The following is a 13,604-nucleotide window of genomic DNA, read 5'->3' on the forward strand; positions in this document are numbered from 1 at the left end:
AATTTCTGAGCTCTTTGACTTTTGGAGGACACTCATATCTTTGAGCACAGAAGGGTGCGAAACAGGGTCAGATTAAGACTTCTAGTCCCACCTCACACTTCACACTTTTTTTCTATGTGTTTTAGGAATACTCACAAGAGCTGCCTTCATCTTCTCCTGGAACTCCTTTTCTTGGGCCTGTAATCTCTCATTTAGCTCCTGATCTTTGTTAGCCAATTCTTTTTTATGGCATTTTTCCAGTTCAGCAACACGCTCCTCTGAAGACTTCTGCGAAGCAAAGTCAGAAAAAAAAAAATTGAGATATTTAATAGTAAACCACTTTTATTTCTTAATACAAAAAGCAGTGCAACAGAAAGAGGAAACCAGAACCATCTCTTTGCCTCCTTTGAATAAGTAATAATCACTTGGAGTGATTAATATTAAGCCCTGATAGTTATTTTCAAGCCTGAAGTTATTCATCTTCCTTCTCAATTCTTTCATGGTTCTACTAAAAGGAACACCACATTTTCTCAAGACACTTCTGCCAAGGTGAACTCAGTGCTTTCAGTTTCAGTTCAAATGTGATAATAAATTGGAAAAGTACTTCTGTCTGTAGCTTTTCCTGTATTCTTGTTATTTCATGAGCCAGAATGTCAAGTGGTATTTCTCTATGTAGACAGCTACCTACAACCTACATACTTCCTTTAAGAATAATGTAATGCAAGTTAGTCATCCCCCTAAAGCATCGGTGTATTTTCTTAGAAAAATTAATATTATAACAAATGTCAACACAAGAACTGCAATTTAAAAGTGTTCACATTTACAGCTTTGCAAGGCATGTGCACTATTCCTGAAATTCCTACCTGAATATGCCAGATGAAGCAAATTTTAGTGATTCTTAACTATCAAACAGTTTGGCAACAAGTTCTTAAACATTTACAAATACTAGGTTAGCATAATCATTAAAAGTACTTAATATTAAAACCTAAAATCCTGTTGGAGATGTGTGATCTGAGTGCCATTAATTTCTTCTCCTTGACTTCCTTTAAAGTTTCAAGTGTACTTATAGTAACTGATTTTATTAAATACTGTGAAACAAAGAGCAATACTGTTCATTTTTCACACGCCTCTAACATACTGATTTTAAACTTATTAGAGACAAAACAGCCTGTATGGGGAGTTTTCTATTTTCACTTAAGTAAATCTTTAATCCCAGCAATTAATGTATAAAGAACTTATTAAATAGGAAAAATTGTATAACACAGTTCTGATATACCAATGCATTTTACAACCATAGTTTAATCGTAACAGAATAATTAGATTAAAAGCCAATAATACAGGGTTTCAGCTTTTACCTTCATAATCTCAACCACCTCTTGTTTCACTCTGGTTAACTCCCGTTGAAGATTTACCCTCTCTTCCTCACTTGCCTTTTCTACTGCTTTGATTTTTTCATCCATTTCTGCCTGCAATTTTTTCCGGGCTTCCTCTGTCTTTTGGGCAGCACTCAGAGCCCTCTCAAGCTCCTCAAAAGCTGCAAAGAAAAAAAAAGTATATGATAACCGAGAAATATCTATGCCACATCATAGCAGAACAGAGTTCTCAGTAAATGCAAATTATACAAGTAACAGAAGAATGAACTTAGGAATCCATCAAGAATTCACATGGGTTTATTATCCAGAAAGGAAATAGAACTGACAAATAGCTGTGAATGTCTTCCAATACATTCCATAGCTTCTCTTTCTGGCCCTATAATCACTATAAAATACACAAACCATATAAACAAACTATGGCTCCTCTTCTGGCTATATGTGCTGAATAACTTTGAAGAAGAGGGAAAAAGTTGCAGGAAGAAAAGGCACTTCACAAGTTGTTCTTCCACTAAAACAAGCAGACACAAGCATAAACCAGGAATGACTGCTATGCGAGTCAGTTTATACTGAATGATGAGAGAGTTCCTCCTGAATATGACACTGAAGTATAAGACCAGGCAGTCTGTTTACCTAGGAGTTGTTCGTTTCAAGCTCTACAACTCAGATAATCTCTTTCAACTGTGGGTTTGGTGGAGTCCATAGAGATGGCTTTGCTAATTTAATTATTTCACTTTTTACTTTTAATGTAAACTACTATCAACGCAATTCAGAGACACTGGAAAAATGCTTGTGTGTTACAAAGACTGTCCTGTGCTTCTGAACTTTGCAAAATAAAATGTAAGAAAAAAATATTAAGGCTTGCTCCCAAAAAACCTGAATATCTACAAGGTGTTTCAAAAGAACACACACAGCGCAGTGACGAAATTTGTTTATATTTGCATAAGATGCAAAAGTCTGCTGAAACATTTTAATTTACAAATGGAATGCAATAATTCCACAGCTTCTTCCCATGCTAATAAGTAGTATTCTCACATACTTCATTCACTGTATAGATGATCATTTAGATATAAAAAGAAAGCAAATAAATTCCTGTGTTGTGAGATGGTTAATAATAAAAAATACCAGGAAGTGAGTTCCTTGCTGAAACTGATGGCAGAATTTATAGAGAATTACACAAGACTAGAATCTGATCAGTATTAGTGAAATCTCTTTTCCTGAACAGATCATGAATGTGGAACACTGCTGCTACATATCAAAGGAAAATTCAGTCTCAGAATAGTCTACTATATAGTTAATTTTTTACATAAAAGAACTTTGGCAAAATACCTCTGTAAAATTCAAAATCACAGTGCCAATTTCAAGACTGTAAATTATCAGAGCAGAAAAAACCTAAGAGTATATTATTCTACTATACCCTGGACACTTAGGTACTGTTCTGGAAGCAGAGAGAACAAAACTGATTTTAAACTGTTATTTAGTATGTTAAACTTTCTTCCACTTAGTTCTGTCACAAAAATAAAATCCTAATAGACACACACATCTCTAGTTTCCTTGATTCACTGTTACTCAGCAGGCATTCACCGCAATTCCTGTAATCCTTGTCTTTTTGATACTACCTTTAATTACATTCAAGCATGAGTTTGGGAAGTGAATAACGATTTCCATTCTGCATCTTCTGATAACATTAAAAACTGAAGCTTTTAACCATGATTTATACTTCTGAGTCAATGCTGCAAATACGTTTTCAAGCAACTTAATTCCCTCAAATTGCATTCACCCAAATTCTGACCTTTTCCAGAATTTTCTTCTGTTTTCTGAGGAAGACTTTCTCTGACTGCTCACAGCAACTATCACGTTTTAGGGCAAAACAGGGTTTTTATTGGCCCTGGCAATATCAAAGCACGTTATTGTATCCACGTTTTCACTCCCAGTTCTACTTAAATAATAAATACTAAAACTCGTGACAAAAAATTAAGAGAAAAAAATTAAGAGTTTCTTTCAAACGGCAAAACAGTCTAAAACATAACGACAAGCATGCACAAGGTTTACAGCTCCTTACTTTCCAAGTACAGCTCCTGACAGTCCCCATCAAGAGAGGCATTTGCCACCTGGGACCTGCAGGACTCAAGTCACCCCTCCTCGCCACCCCGGCACAACTGGGTTATGAACGCAGCCTGCGCAAGCGCGTCCAGAGAACGGCACCGGCTTCCCTGATGCTCCTTTCAGCCCTAACAAAAGCACGCGCAGACAGCAAAATTGGCCAAGTCCTTCAGTATCACAGCATCGTAAATGGCTTAAAACAAAACAAAACAAACAAACAAACAAACAAAAACAAATAGCCCCCAAACAGAACAATAAAACCAAACCTACAGATCTTTACAAACTATAGCCTGAAAATAAAGCCTACAAATAAAAGATTAAGTCATTTCACTTTTCCATAAATGTTTTCCGATTGTTGTTCTGAGCGACATATATTTTATTTTCATTAAGAAACCTGTTACTTCTGCAAAAGGAAAGAGAATGCATTTGCCATAGCCCACAAATCTGCCAAAGAGAAGATCCAGGTTCACGCTAGGATTGACTACAGATATGTAACAGCTGAGCAACATGCAGTACAACAGCTGCATCACCGTAATCGCAAGCAGGATGCTAATACAAAAGCTAGACAAAAGCTGATGGATAAGAGGCCAAAGGGGTATGAAAGCACAAAGAAGCAACACTTCACAGAAACACACTTAGCTCTCTCTAAAAGTTAAATTATATGCATCTCAGGCACTTTCAGCACTTAAGCAAAACAGATCATTTTTATTCACAGTTGTTAATTCTAGTGTAGCATGACACAACCACATTTCAAACCAGCAGAGGGCTACACTATCATCACATTGACAAAACACAGTCTAAATTATTATTATTATTTTTTAATCTAACAAAGATTTTAATTCCAATGTGGAGAAAATCCTGGAATAAAAGTCTGTGATTTTTTCCAAATACATCTATTCTGAATGCAAAGAGTAAAGGCACTACCTGTGTTCTTCCCCGACCAGCAGAGCTACTGTTGAGAGAAGATATTTGAACCAGGGTACTGGTTAAGTGAAGTATCACAAAGGCACAGCGGTAAATCAGGAACAATAACAAGCACGCAAAGAGTCTCAGGTAAGTCTTGCACAATCTCATTTACATGACCAAGCCAGTCACGCTGGAAACCTTTCTGTGCAGTATGTAAGTTATACAAAATGAGCCTGAGCAGTTTAAGAAATGCAGGGTTGCAAACCTGATTTTTATAAAGCATGTCCTAGAGAGCTGACTGCTCTACATACGCTACGCTAAAGTATCAGTCTCGGTTCCCTTCGCCTTGCCTCTCCTGCCCAATGTAACACCAGTTTGCGCTGCAAAGTGTTGCTCACTCTCCTGTGCTGCAGATGGGTTATCTTCAACTCTAGGGCCATCTACTGTTGAAAATTGTGAAGAAAGCACTAAACAGGATGGCAAAGGAGGGATGTACATGTTTTCTTACTAAAGGCTGAGGGTGGGCATCTTGTCACAAGTTTGAGAACCAAAAGCTGAATTCACTTCCTATAGTTGATTTGTCCATCTAGGCAGGATTTTTAATGCACAGTCCAAACTTTTTGTTTCTCTCTAGAAAGGTGCAGAGCATACATTAACTAAGCTTCCAAAAGAAATGGCAAAGTAAAGCAAAATTAATTTGCTTTCTACAGACTTTGAGAATTATTGTTTACTGTACAGAACATAAATAAGTCAATAATCGGCATCCTGAGAAGTCAGAAAGGACTTACGCCAAGTAGTCTCAGGAGGAACAAACTTCAGTTTACCAGTAAATTTACAAGTACAAATACTATAAATAGCTTTGTTGAAGTATAATGTAAATAACCTATGTATATTGCAAAACTTTGAAAAAAATCAGTTGCAGTTACTTCAAGTAAAAGTGCCTGAGAAGCACAGAATTTACTTTTTAGAGCCCAGTTCAAGCACCCAATGTGTGATGTAAGAAAGAAGAGCCCTTACCCCAGTCCTGTTCATACAAGGCTTGGGAAAGGCACCATGATTCACTTATTGGCATGTGTGGATGCACAAAAACAAAATGCTCTGTGAGATTTCAACATAAGGTACCTCTAGCTACAAAAAAAATGAACTTCAACTGGGGAGACCAAGTTACAGTTTACACAACACGCACAAAATAAGCATACGTATCTTTTCACTGTTTCAGTGCACAAAAATGCATTAACATTAAACCAAACACTGAAGCACTTCACTAAAATCACTAAATTATAAAGAAAAAAGCCAGACATGTAACTCTAGGTAAGTTAAAAACATGAATGGAAAAATATACCACTTTTTAGCTTACAATATGCACTATGAACATAAATTCCAAGTAAAAGTGTATCAGGATTCTCCTTATTTTGCCAGAACGTGAACAAAATTAACATTTCTACAAATACAATATTCCATGAAGTGAATTCTTCACTAAATCATCATATAGAAAAAGAGAAGTCTAGAATTTAAAGTAATCTCACATTTACTATCCAAGGAACAGAACTTTAAACCTGTTCACCTCAAATACATGAAACTGCCAAATTCTTAAAACTGGTACAACTCAAAGGTTGCGACCTACAAGTGATTTCAGGCTCCTCCAATATTGATGGTGGTTTTCTCAAATGCCGGAACAATTTAATTCAACTGTATTGAAATACACTTCTGCTGTACATTACAATATTTTTGAAATGCATAAAGCCAAGGAAGTAATAGGAAAATCTAAGAAAGGTCACCTTACAATTTTGCCTATGTTAGAAGTAGTATTAACTAATTTTCCAAGGGTTCCGACATTTATATATGCATGATTAACAGAGTACAAAAATAAATGCACTCAAAAGGCACTCAAAAATAAATGCATCTATACACTCTATATGGTGTATAGATGCTTATACACCATAAAGGTTAGCAAAAGTACTTAAAAAATTTATTTAAGAGAGTATATTCAATCTCTCTCTCACACAAATCTCCCCCTAGAAAAGTGCAGTGTACTTGATACATTGTTCATAAGTGAAATTACTTCTCACTACAATAGTTCGGTTTTCCAGGTATCCAGAGCATAAAATCTAACCCATTTTCAGCTTCTGTCTATGCAAACCCAAGGAAATTACTGTATTAACCAGAGCATGCAGATATTAGTTAATAATTAAGAGGTTTCTACTGCTTCAAAAAACACTGTTTCAAACAACTATGACAATAATTCTGTAACTACAGAAGTATTAAGCTATTCTTCAGCTTTCTTTTTTTTAATCGTGAAGAAAAGCTTCCTAGTCTCCAAGAAATAAAATCCAACTCTAGCAGGACTGACTTCTGAAACACAAACTTCCAGAACTAAAAGACCACATGGAACCTGAAAGGGTAGGAGAGGAGGGCATCTAATCAAAATGTTTGCTACTTTCTTAAGATGGATGTTCCAGCCGCTTTTCTCTATTTCAGCAGAACAATCTACCCAAACTAATCTTTAAAATTGAAAATTCTGATCTAAATCTATGCAGATTTAAAATAAACCCCTATGAACTGAATTGTTTCAATTAGTCCTTGCTTTTTAGAGAAAGAAAATATACCTAAATGTTTTGTGCAAATTAACTACATCTGAGCTTCTGCCAAAAGAGTGAACTCCTTTAGGTGTCCATGAGAGCAAACTAAAGTCTTCTAAAACAATTTTCATAGATAAAGCACAAACCAATTTAACTGTTTAAAAATAAAGATGGGGCAGATCAACCTTCTAATTTAGTTTCAAGGAAAAGGAGAACTGCAAGCACACATAATGAATGTTACCTAATTTCCATCAAAAGCAAACTACATTAGTTACATAGCCGCTAGGTTCCAAGCCTGAAGCGAAAGGAATCATCACTGATGTTTCACTAAAAAGAAATTAGAAAAGCTTCCACTACAATTCTTGAAAGAAAATGCTTATTATGGTCACATCACATCCCCTTGTTTCTACTTCTTCCCAAACTCGTACTCACTCACTACTATGTTTTCTATGTAAAATACTGGTGACATTACAATAATTTATAGACAGTTGCAAGTTTCCCTCCTAAAGTTTTACCAGCACAAAACTCTATCAATCTTTTCTCCTACAAACAGGAAAGTACAATTCCCCTTCAGCAGTTTCCTTCCTAATTCCAGTTGAATTGGTAACAGAGACAACCCAGTCAAAAACATACCTAAACTCTGCTGAAGAGAAGTGAAGTTAGCAATGATGCTAGAAAGGGTGAAATGCAGAATATTAGGAAAACTAGCATCTCTTAATATCCATTCCAAACAACAAGTGATTAAAGGTTGCAAAAAGACCATGCTGAAGCTTTCTCGTGTTTCAATGCGAAAGCTAATAATCTCTAGAATTTCTTACCAGCTCTTTCAGATTTTTCTTTCTGTTCTTTTAATTCCTCGCCTTTTGTAGTTATTTGTTTGATCCGAGCACGCAGTTGGGCTATCTCCTCCTCCTTCATTTCCAATGTTTCATGCATTTGTCGCTTTGTCTCTGCAATCACCATGCCCTATGGAAAAAGGTATTTGTGATAAAAAGCTAGCAAATAAACCATAGCTGAAACAATTTCAAGCCAGGACACAATCCTTGTCAGGAATAAACTTTAGTCTATTACTACAAAACCAGAGATCATGGCATTTTTCTATGTCAGAAAATGCTAACAAAAAGAAGAACAGGAATTTTTTTGAAGAGTAGCCAAAATTTAGGTATAGGTAAAAAGAACACCTCCAGCAACTAAGAACCAGCAGAAAACTTCCTCCTTCTGGTAAAGATACTCTTCTTTGCATTCTGTAAACAAACCCAAACTAAAAGCATTGTAGTGTGCGTGCTTCGCCTCAGAGAACAAGCAAATATAATGAGCTTTAATCATGTTACTTATTACACCACCAGAAGATACTCCTATCGAGACTGAAAAGGAAAAAAAAAACAAACAAAACCCTTTAAGAAACAAAAAACTGAGAAACTCTTCATATTCCTAAGAAATTACAGTTACTTTTTCTTCATTGGTCATTTTTTGATTCATTTACATTGTGTCTCATTTTCATTAGTGGCTGGGGGGGATTTTTTTTTTTTTTAAGCTGGCACTGAGTAGTGTATTCAGCGTAATTGTTCCATCCTATAAAAAAGATCATCCTGCAGTATTAAGTACAATCTAACAGGTAAACACCCTAAAGTATAAAATTCTCAGGTAGCTTAAATTATTTGCTCATTAAAACATGAACCCAATCACATCAGACAAACGAGAATGGCTTCTAATACCAAGAAGCCAGATATTTTGAGTTTTAAACAATCTTCTTCAAAAATTACGAATAGTTTAAAGCATTTTTTTTTTACCTTGTCTTGTTCTAACTGCTCAATTGAATTCTTTGCATCACGCAGCTGCGTAATCAGTTTTGTCTTCTCAGCCATGTGAAGGTCCTAAAGCAAGACCGCAACCACAAGTTTAAAGCACTGCCACCTCTAAGAAAATACCTTCTTCTGACAAACAGCTTAGGTTTGGCTCTGACCCTGCACTATGCCTTGGAGGAAGAGCACAAACAGAATCCAGGGATATTAAAGTAGGCAGCTCTAAATTACTTTTAAATCTCCCAGTGCTAGGGCTGCCTCATGGCTTCCATAATAATTCAGATGTCTGAAGGCTTTGTTACAGCCTCCACAGTTCTCTCAGGGGCCAGAGCTGCTACAGTAAAATGGGCAAGAAACATGCCTTAAGTACCTGCTCTATCACCTGCACCTTGGCTTACAAGAGGATCTCAGCAATGCAAGATAACTGCTAATTACTGGCCTTGTTCTGGAAAAGGTCCTTAAAATACTCAAGTCTTTCAGAGCTCTTTCAAACTGGGCTTGTGCTTGGAGACCAAGACAGAGGAGAGAACCTGATCTCCAGAACTGAAGCTGAGTACTGCTATACTTATCACATTTTCATGTTTTCATTACTATCAGCCACCTTACTTTTACTCCACACTCAGCATTAATGGCCTTAAAAGGAAAATTACGCAAAATATTAATTTAGCTTTGGGAATGCACTTATATTATCTTCACTATATTGTGCTCTCCACTGTCCTGCATTTCTGTGTTTTCTGTTGACTTATTTAACTGATGCTTCTTCCTCTATGTCTTAAAGGTTTATCTCCAGCTCCACTTTTCTTGCTTTATCACCAGTGTGTCTGTGCTAGGACAGACTTCTCCCCACTCCAGCATCCCACAGCTACTTTATTCCGGATACCATTTTGATGGTTATTCATATAGGAAAGTTTCATACCCTTCTTTACAGCTGAGTAATTGCTCAATGTCTTCATTCCAGGTGCAGTTTGCACCTTTAACTCCAAAGAAGCAAAGGGACAATTTATTTAATGATCTGCTCTATTCATAGATTTTAGAAATACTGGCATTCTTACTGTGTTCTAGTAGCTACCTTTAAAGTTAAAAGCATTTTCCATACCTTCATTTTCTCCAGTTCCTGAAGCCTCTCATCTAACTGTTCTTGAAGTGCCTCTTTCTCATTGGTTAACTGGGCGCAGCGCTCTTTATGTGACCGAATCATCTCCTTACACCGTTGTAGCAAGTTCTCTTGGCGCTTCACCCTCTGATTAAGAGTTTCCAGTGTTTTAACAGAATCTTCATTACCCTCTACAAGAACACATGCCAACATTATCACATGCACACTGTTCCCAAAATGAAGATCTGCGTTCATCATTCACATTGTGGGCGACTCAGAGGTCTCTAAAAAAAGTTGTGCAAAGTCTGCAAAACTTCCTAGTGACTACTATAACCACCAGAAACATGCTACGCATACACAAAATATACAGTCTTTCACCCCAAATTAATTAAAAGACCCCCAGTTACTATACAAGCTTCTAAAACAAACTATTAATCAACAAGGTTTTCTATGCAATCAATAAGTCATCACCATTTATAAACCTGCCTGTTGGTACTAACAGAACAATCACAAGCAGGAAAAAACATGAAGCAAAGCAAATCACATCTCTCAAGTGCCAGGCACACAGATTCCTGCTTTTCCAGAGCGGGGTGTGATGTTAATTCTTAAATCTTCAGGTTGGCAATACTACATTCAGCAGCATAAAGGCCATGTCTAGCATCTTTCCAAGCTGTGCGCCTCTCTGTATAACTAGCACACTGGGTTATATTTTACTGTGTGTTCTGCTCTGATGCTCTGGACCCTCGAAGAGTATTTGGCATGAAAATAGGATCAGACAAATTCAGAGGTTCACTTCATGACCATAAGTCTTATACGCTATAGCCCAGAAGGAGATTCCAGCACAGGAAACATATTGAATGCCGATTCTTAGGGACTGGATACTCACGTTATTTCCTAAGCACTACAAAAGATATGATGCTGGATGAGAAAATCTCTGATCTAACCCTTCATTCTATCATACAAAAATCATGGCAGATCTTGAACAAAGATAATTTCAAGATTATTTCACTTCCACCTGAACCCTGTCTTTATCAAGGATATCAACAAATGACACCTTCATTCTGTTATCAGGAGTATAATGTTCCTTGCTCAGTAACTAAACACACATAATACTGGGAGTCCCATAACTCAGATAACCTCCTGATGTGAGGAACACTCAGATTATTCAACAGGATGAATATAAAAATCAATCTTTGCTTTTTTTTTCTTACTTCTTCCTGAGGGGAATAAAAGAGAGACAGATAGATTGCCAACTGGTCTCCTCTCTAAAGTCCTGGCATAGGTCCTGGCTTATTAACAACAGAGTAACAACTCCTACCGACAAAAGCAAAAGTTGCAATAATATCATCATTATTGACAAAGGTAAGACACATCAAATTTCAATTCTTATGAAAATTTAGTATGTTAGAAGGGTTATCCTGTCCTCTAGCTGCCACACCGTTTTCAAAACAATTGTCTCCTTCTAGAAAATACACCCTTGCTATAACATGTTCAGCCCACCATAAATAACAGCAGGCTTACTCCCTAAAATTCAAGGTCTCTTGAAAAACCCACAATACCTACCATTGCTTCCTGGTTCCACAGTATTTTCTGTACCGATTTCTTTTGCTGGACTTTGAACTTGTGGTTCAGATTGGATATTTGGATCAGGCAATTCAGTGCCTATCTGACCGTTCTGTAACCTCTGTTTCAACAACGATACCTAAACAAAATGTTATTTTTGTTAAGAAAAACACCAAGGATTCTAAGTAGATCATGTTTTCATCTTCAAAACTAGAGAGAGTTAAGTAAAATTGATACCAGCAAGGATAAAAAGAAAGGAAAAATCTGTTTGAATTTTTTTAGCTTTTTTAAAAATCAGAATTATGTTTCCAGGTAACAAAAACAGTATCTTTACGAGTGGAGAAACAAAGACTAATTAACCAATACACATAAATTTAGCCAAAGCCATTTTAGTGCAAACAGCTGCTAATGTTATGTTCTTGATAACAAAGACATTACAAAGGTATTTAAGCACAAATCAAACAATCCTATTTAATGTGAGTGTTATTTTACCAAGTTATCCTCTACTACAAAGACACAATTTCTAGATAATCCTAAATTCTCAAGAAGCTTTTCAACATTGCAGCAATTATAATAAAACATGGACATGAATTATAGGAAATACGTAATTTAAAAATAATTAAAAAAAAAAAAACAAACACAAAAAATACAAGTACGAAGAGCAGTTTTAAAGGACATCTTTTGGGTAAGGTAGCTTACCTGAGTTTGCAGGACACTAATAAGTTGATCCTTCTCTTCTAAGGAGGCATCGAATTCCTCTTGGAGATGTTTCTTAGCTTGTTGATCCATCTGGAGCTCCTGAAAACCATAAACAAATGCATCCCAAATGAAAACTGGAATGTGAATTTAAAAGGCTTGTCAAAATACAATGAAATAATATTAAATATACCTCTGCACAGGTGTGACCCCAGAATACCACCATACAGGGGATATTTCTGTTACTGTCCAACATTCCACACAACAAAGCAAGAACACCCCATTATAGTACCAGCATTGAAACAGCAAAAGTCTAGATTTTATGCAAAAGTATGAAGGATTCTTTTTTCTTGAGGATAACTTTGTGTATGGATCACTTCAAGCCTCCTCCTGAAAACTGGTTTCCATGAACTCATTTCTCCTGGAAGTTGAAGGCTGCACTTTAGTAAACCAGTTTCTTCATTTAGCCACCAGATTAAGTCAACACAAACAGTAGAAATTTAAATTTCTCTTACACTCATTCAATAGGCTAGCATTCCACTATGACAAATGGCACTTGTAAGAGCAGTAAGTTGGCTTTTTTATTCCTCAATTATGCCTCAAATGAGAAAGACAGAGAATGCCAAACAAGTTAACTACGTGGCTTTAGTTCCTATTTATTTGTGTTTATTTGGCTGAACATCTTTAGAAACTTGCAGATGTTGCATTAGTAGGATCTACATAATCTTATAAAATACTGCCTTAGGGAGGTTTCTTTTATTTACTTCCAATGTTTTTAAAGTTCAAATACTTTAATTTCTCTAAATGATTATTGTTCTAATAGAAAATCAAGGTAGCATTAAAGTTACTCACATTTAAGTGCTTATTGACAGAATCAGAACCATACACATTTCATGCATGCACTGTAAATAATTTCCCAAACTGGTATTTTAATTTTTTTAAATGTATATATTTACTTCATCGATATAGATCTTCTCATGAATTCACCCCAGGCAACCAATGCCTCTGTGACCATTATTCTGCAAAGATTGCTCGTATACAAGCAAGCACCACCCATAAACGTGGGTTCTGTTGGCCAGGCAAAGAGAGAGGACAACAGAAAGAGGGGTGAAGAAGCAAATGAGACAAAACACAGGGCACTGGACACTTCTTGCATTGCTTTCCTCCAACTCTGAATCTTGATTGCACGCTTTTTTGCAACCCATCCCTCCCCTCCCCCGGTGAATCCCAGCTGCCAGAGCTGGGCCTGACACCAGCTTTGGGAACCGCAGCAGCATGAGCAGAGCCTGCCCAGCCGTGCACAGGCAGGACAGCGCTGGAAAGTGCCACTGGGAAAACCATTCCTCACCCTTCCCAAGTTGCTGTATCCACTTTGACTCTGCATTGCCTCACATTCTCAACAGCTGCTCATCAAGCTTCTGCTTTGTGCTCCCAAGCTTTAGAAGCAACTCTTTGGAGCAAAGCAAAGCAGCGCAGTGCAAGAATGAGTGCCAAAGAGATTTACTGAAAACAA

The 13,604-nt window shown here is 36.7% G+C and overlaps 1 protein-coding gene across 5 annotated transcripts in view; it reads right to left on the reverse strand.

Annotated features, from left to right (window-relative positions):
- The window catches only part of GOLGA4 (golgin A4), a 107,026-nt gene that overhangs the window by 25,854 nt on the left and 67,568 nt on the right, over positions 1 to 13,604 (reverse strand). For 4 of the 5 annotated variants that reach the window (XM_082045315.1, XM_082045313.1, XM_082045317.1 and 1 more), the window contains 7 exons: positions 12,095 to 12,193; positions 11,396 to 11,534; positions 9,836 to 10,023; positions 8,728 to 8,811; positions 7,756 to 7,903; positions 1,335 to 1,513; positions 136 to 267 (listed from right to left, as the gene is read on the reverse strand). In XM_082045315.1, coding sequence (XP_081901441.1) covers positions 136 to 267; positions 1,335 to 1,513; positions 7,756 to 7,903; positions 8,728 to 8,811; positions 9,836 to 10,023; positions 11,396 to 11,534; positions 12,095 to 12,193 — 969 coding nt within the window. The remainder of the gene's footprint in view (positions 1 to 135; positions 268 to 1,334; positions 1,514 to 7,755; positions 7,904 to 8,727; positions 8,812 to 9,835; positions 10,024 to 11,395; positions 11,535 to 12,094; positions 12,194 to 13,604) is intronic. The other variant, XM_082045316.1, reaches the window with a different exon arrangement.

Source organism: Streptopelia decaocto, assembly GCF_964273445.1.
Source record: "Streptopelia decaocto genome assembly, chromosome: 2".
NCBI lineage: Eukaryota > Metazoa > Chordata > Aves > Columbiformes > Columbidae > Streptopelia > Streptopelia decaocto.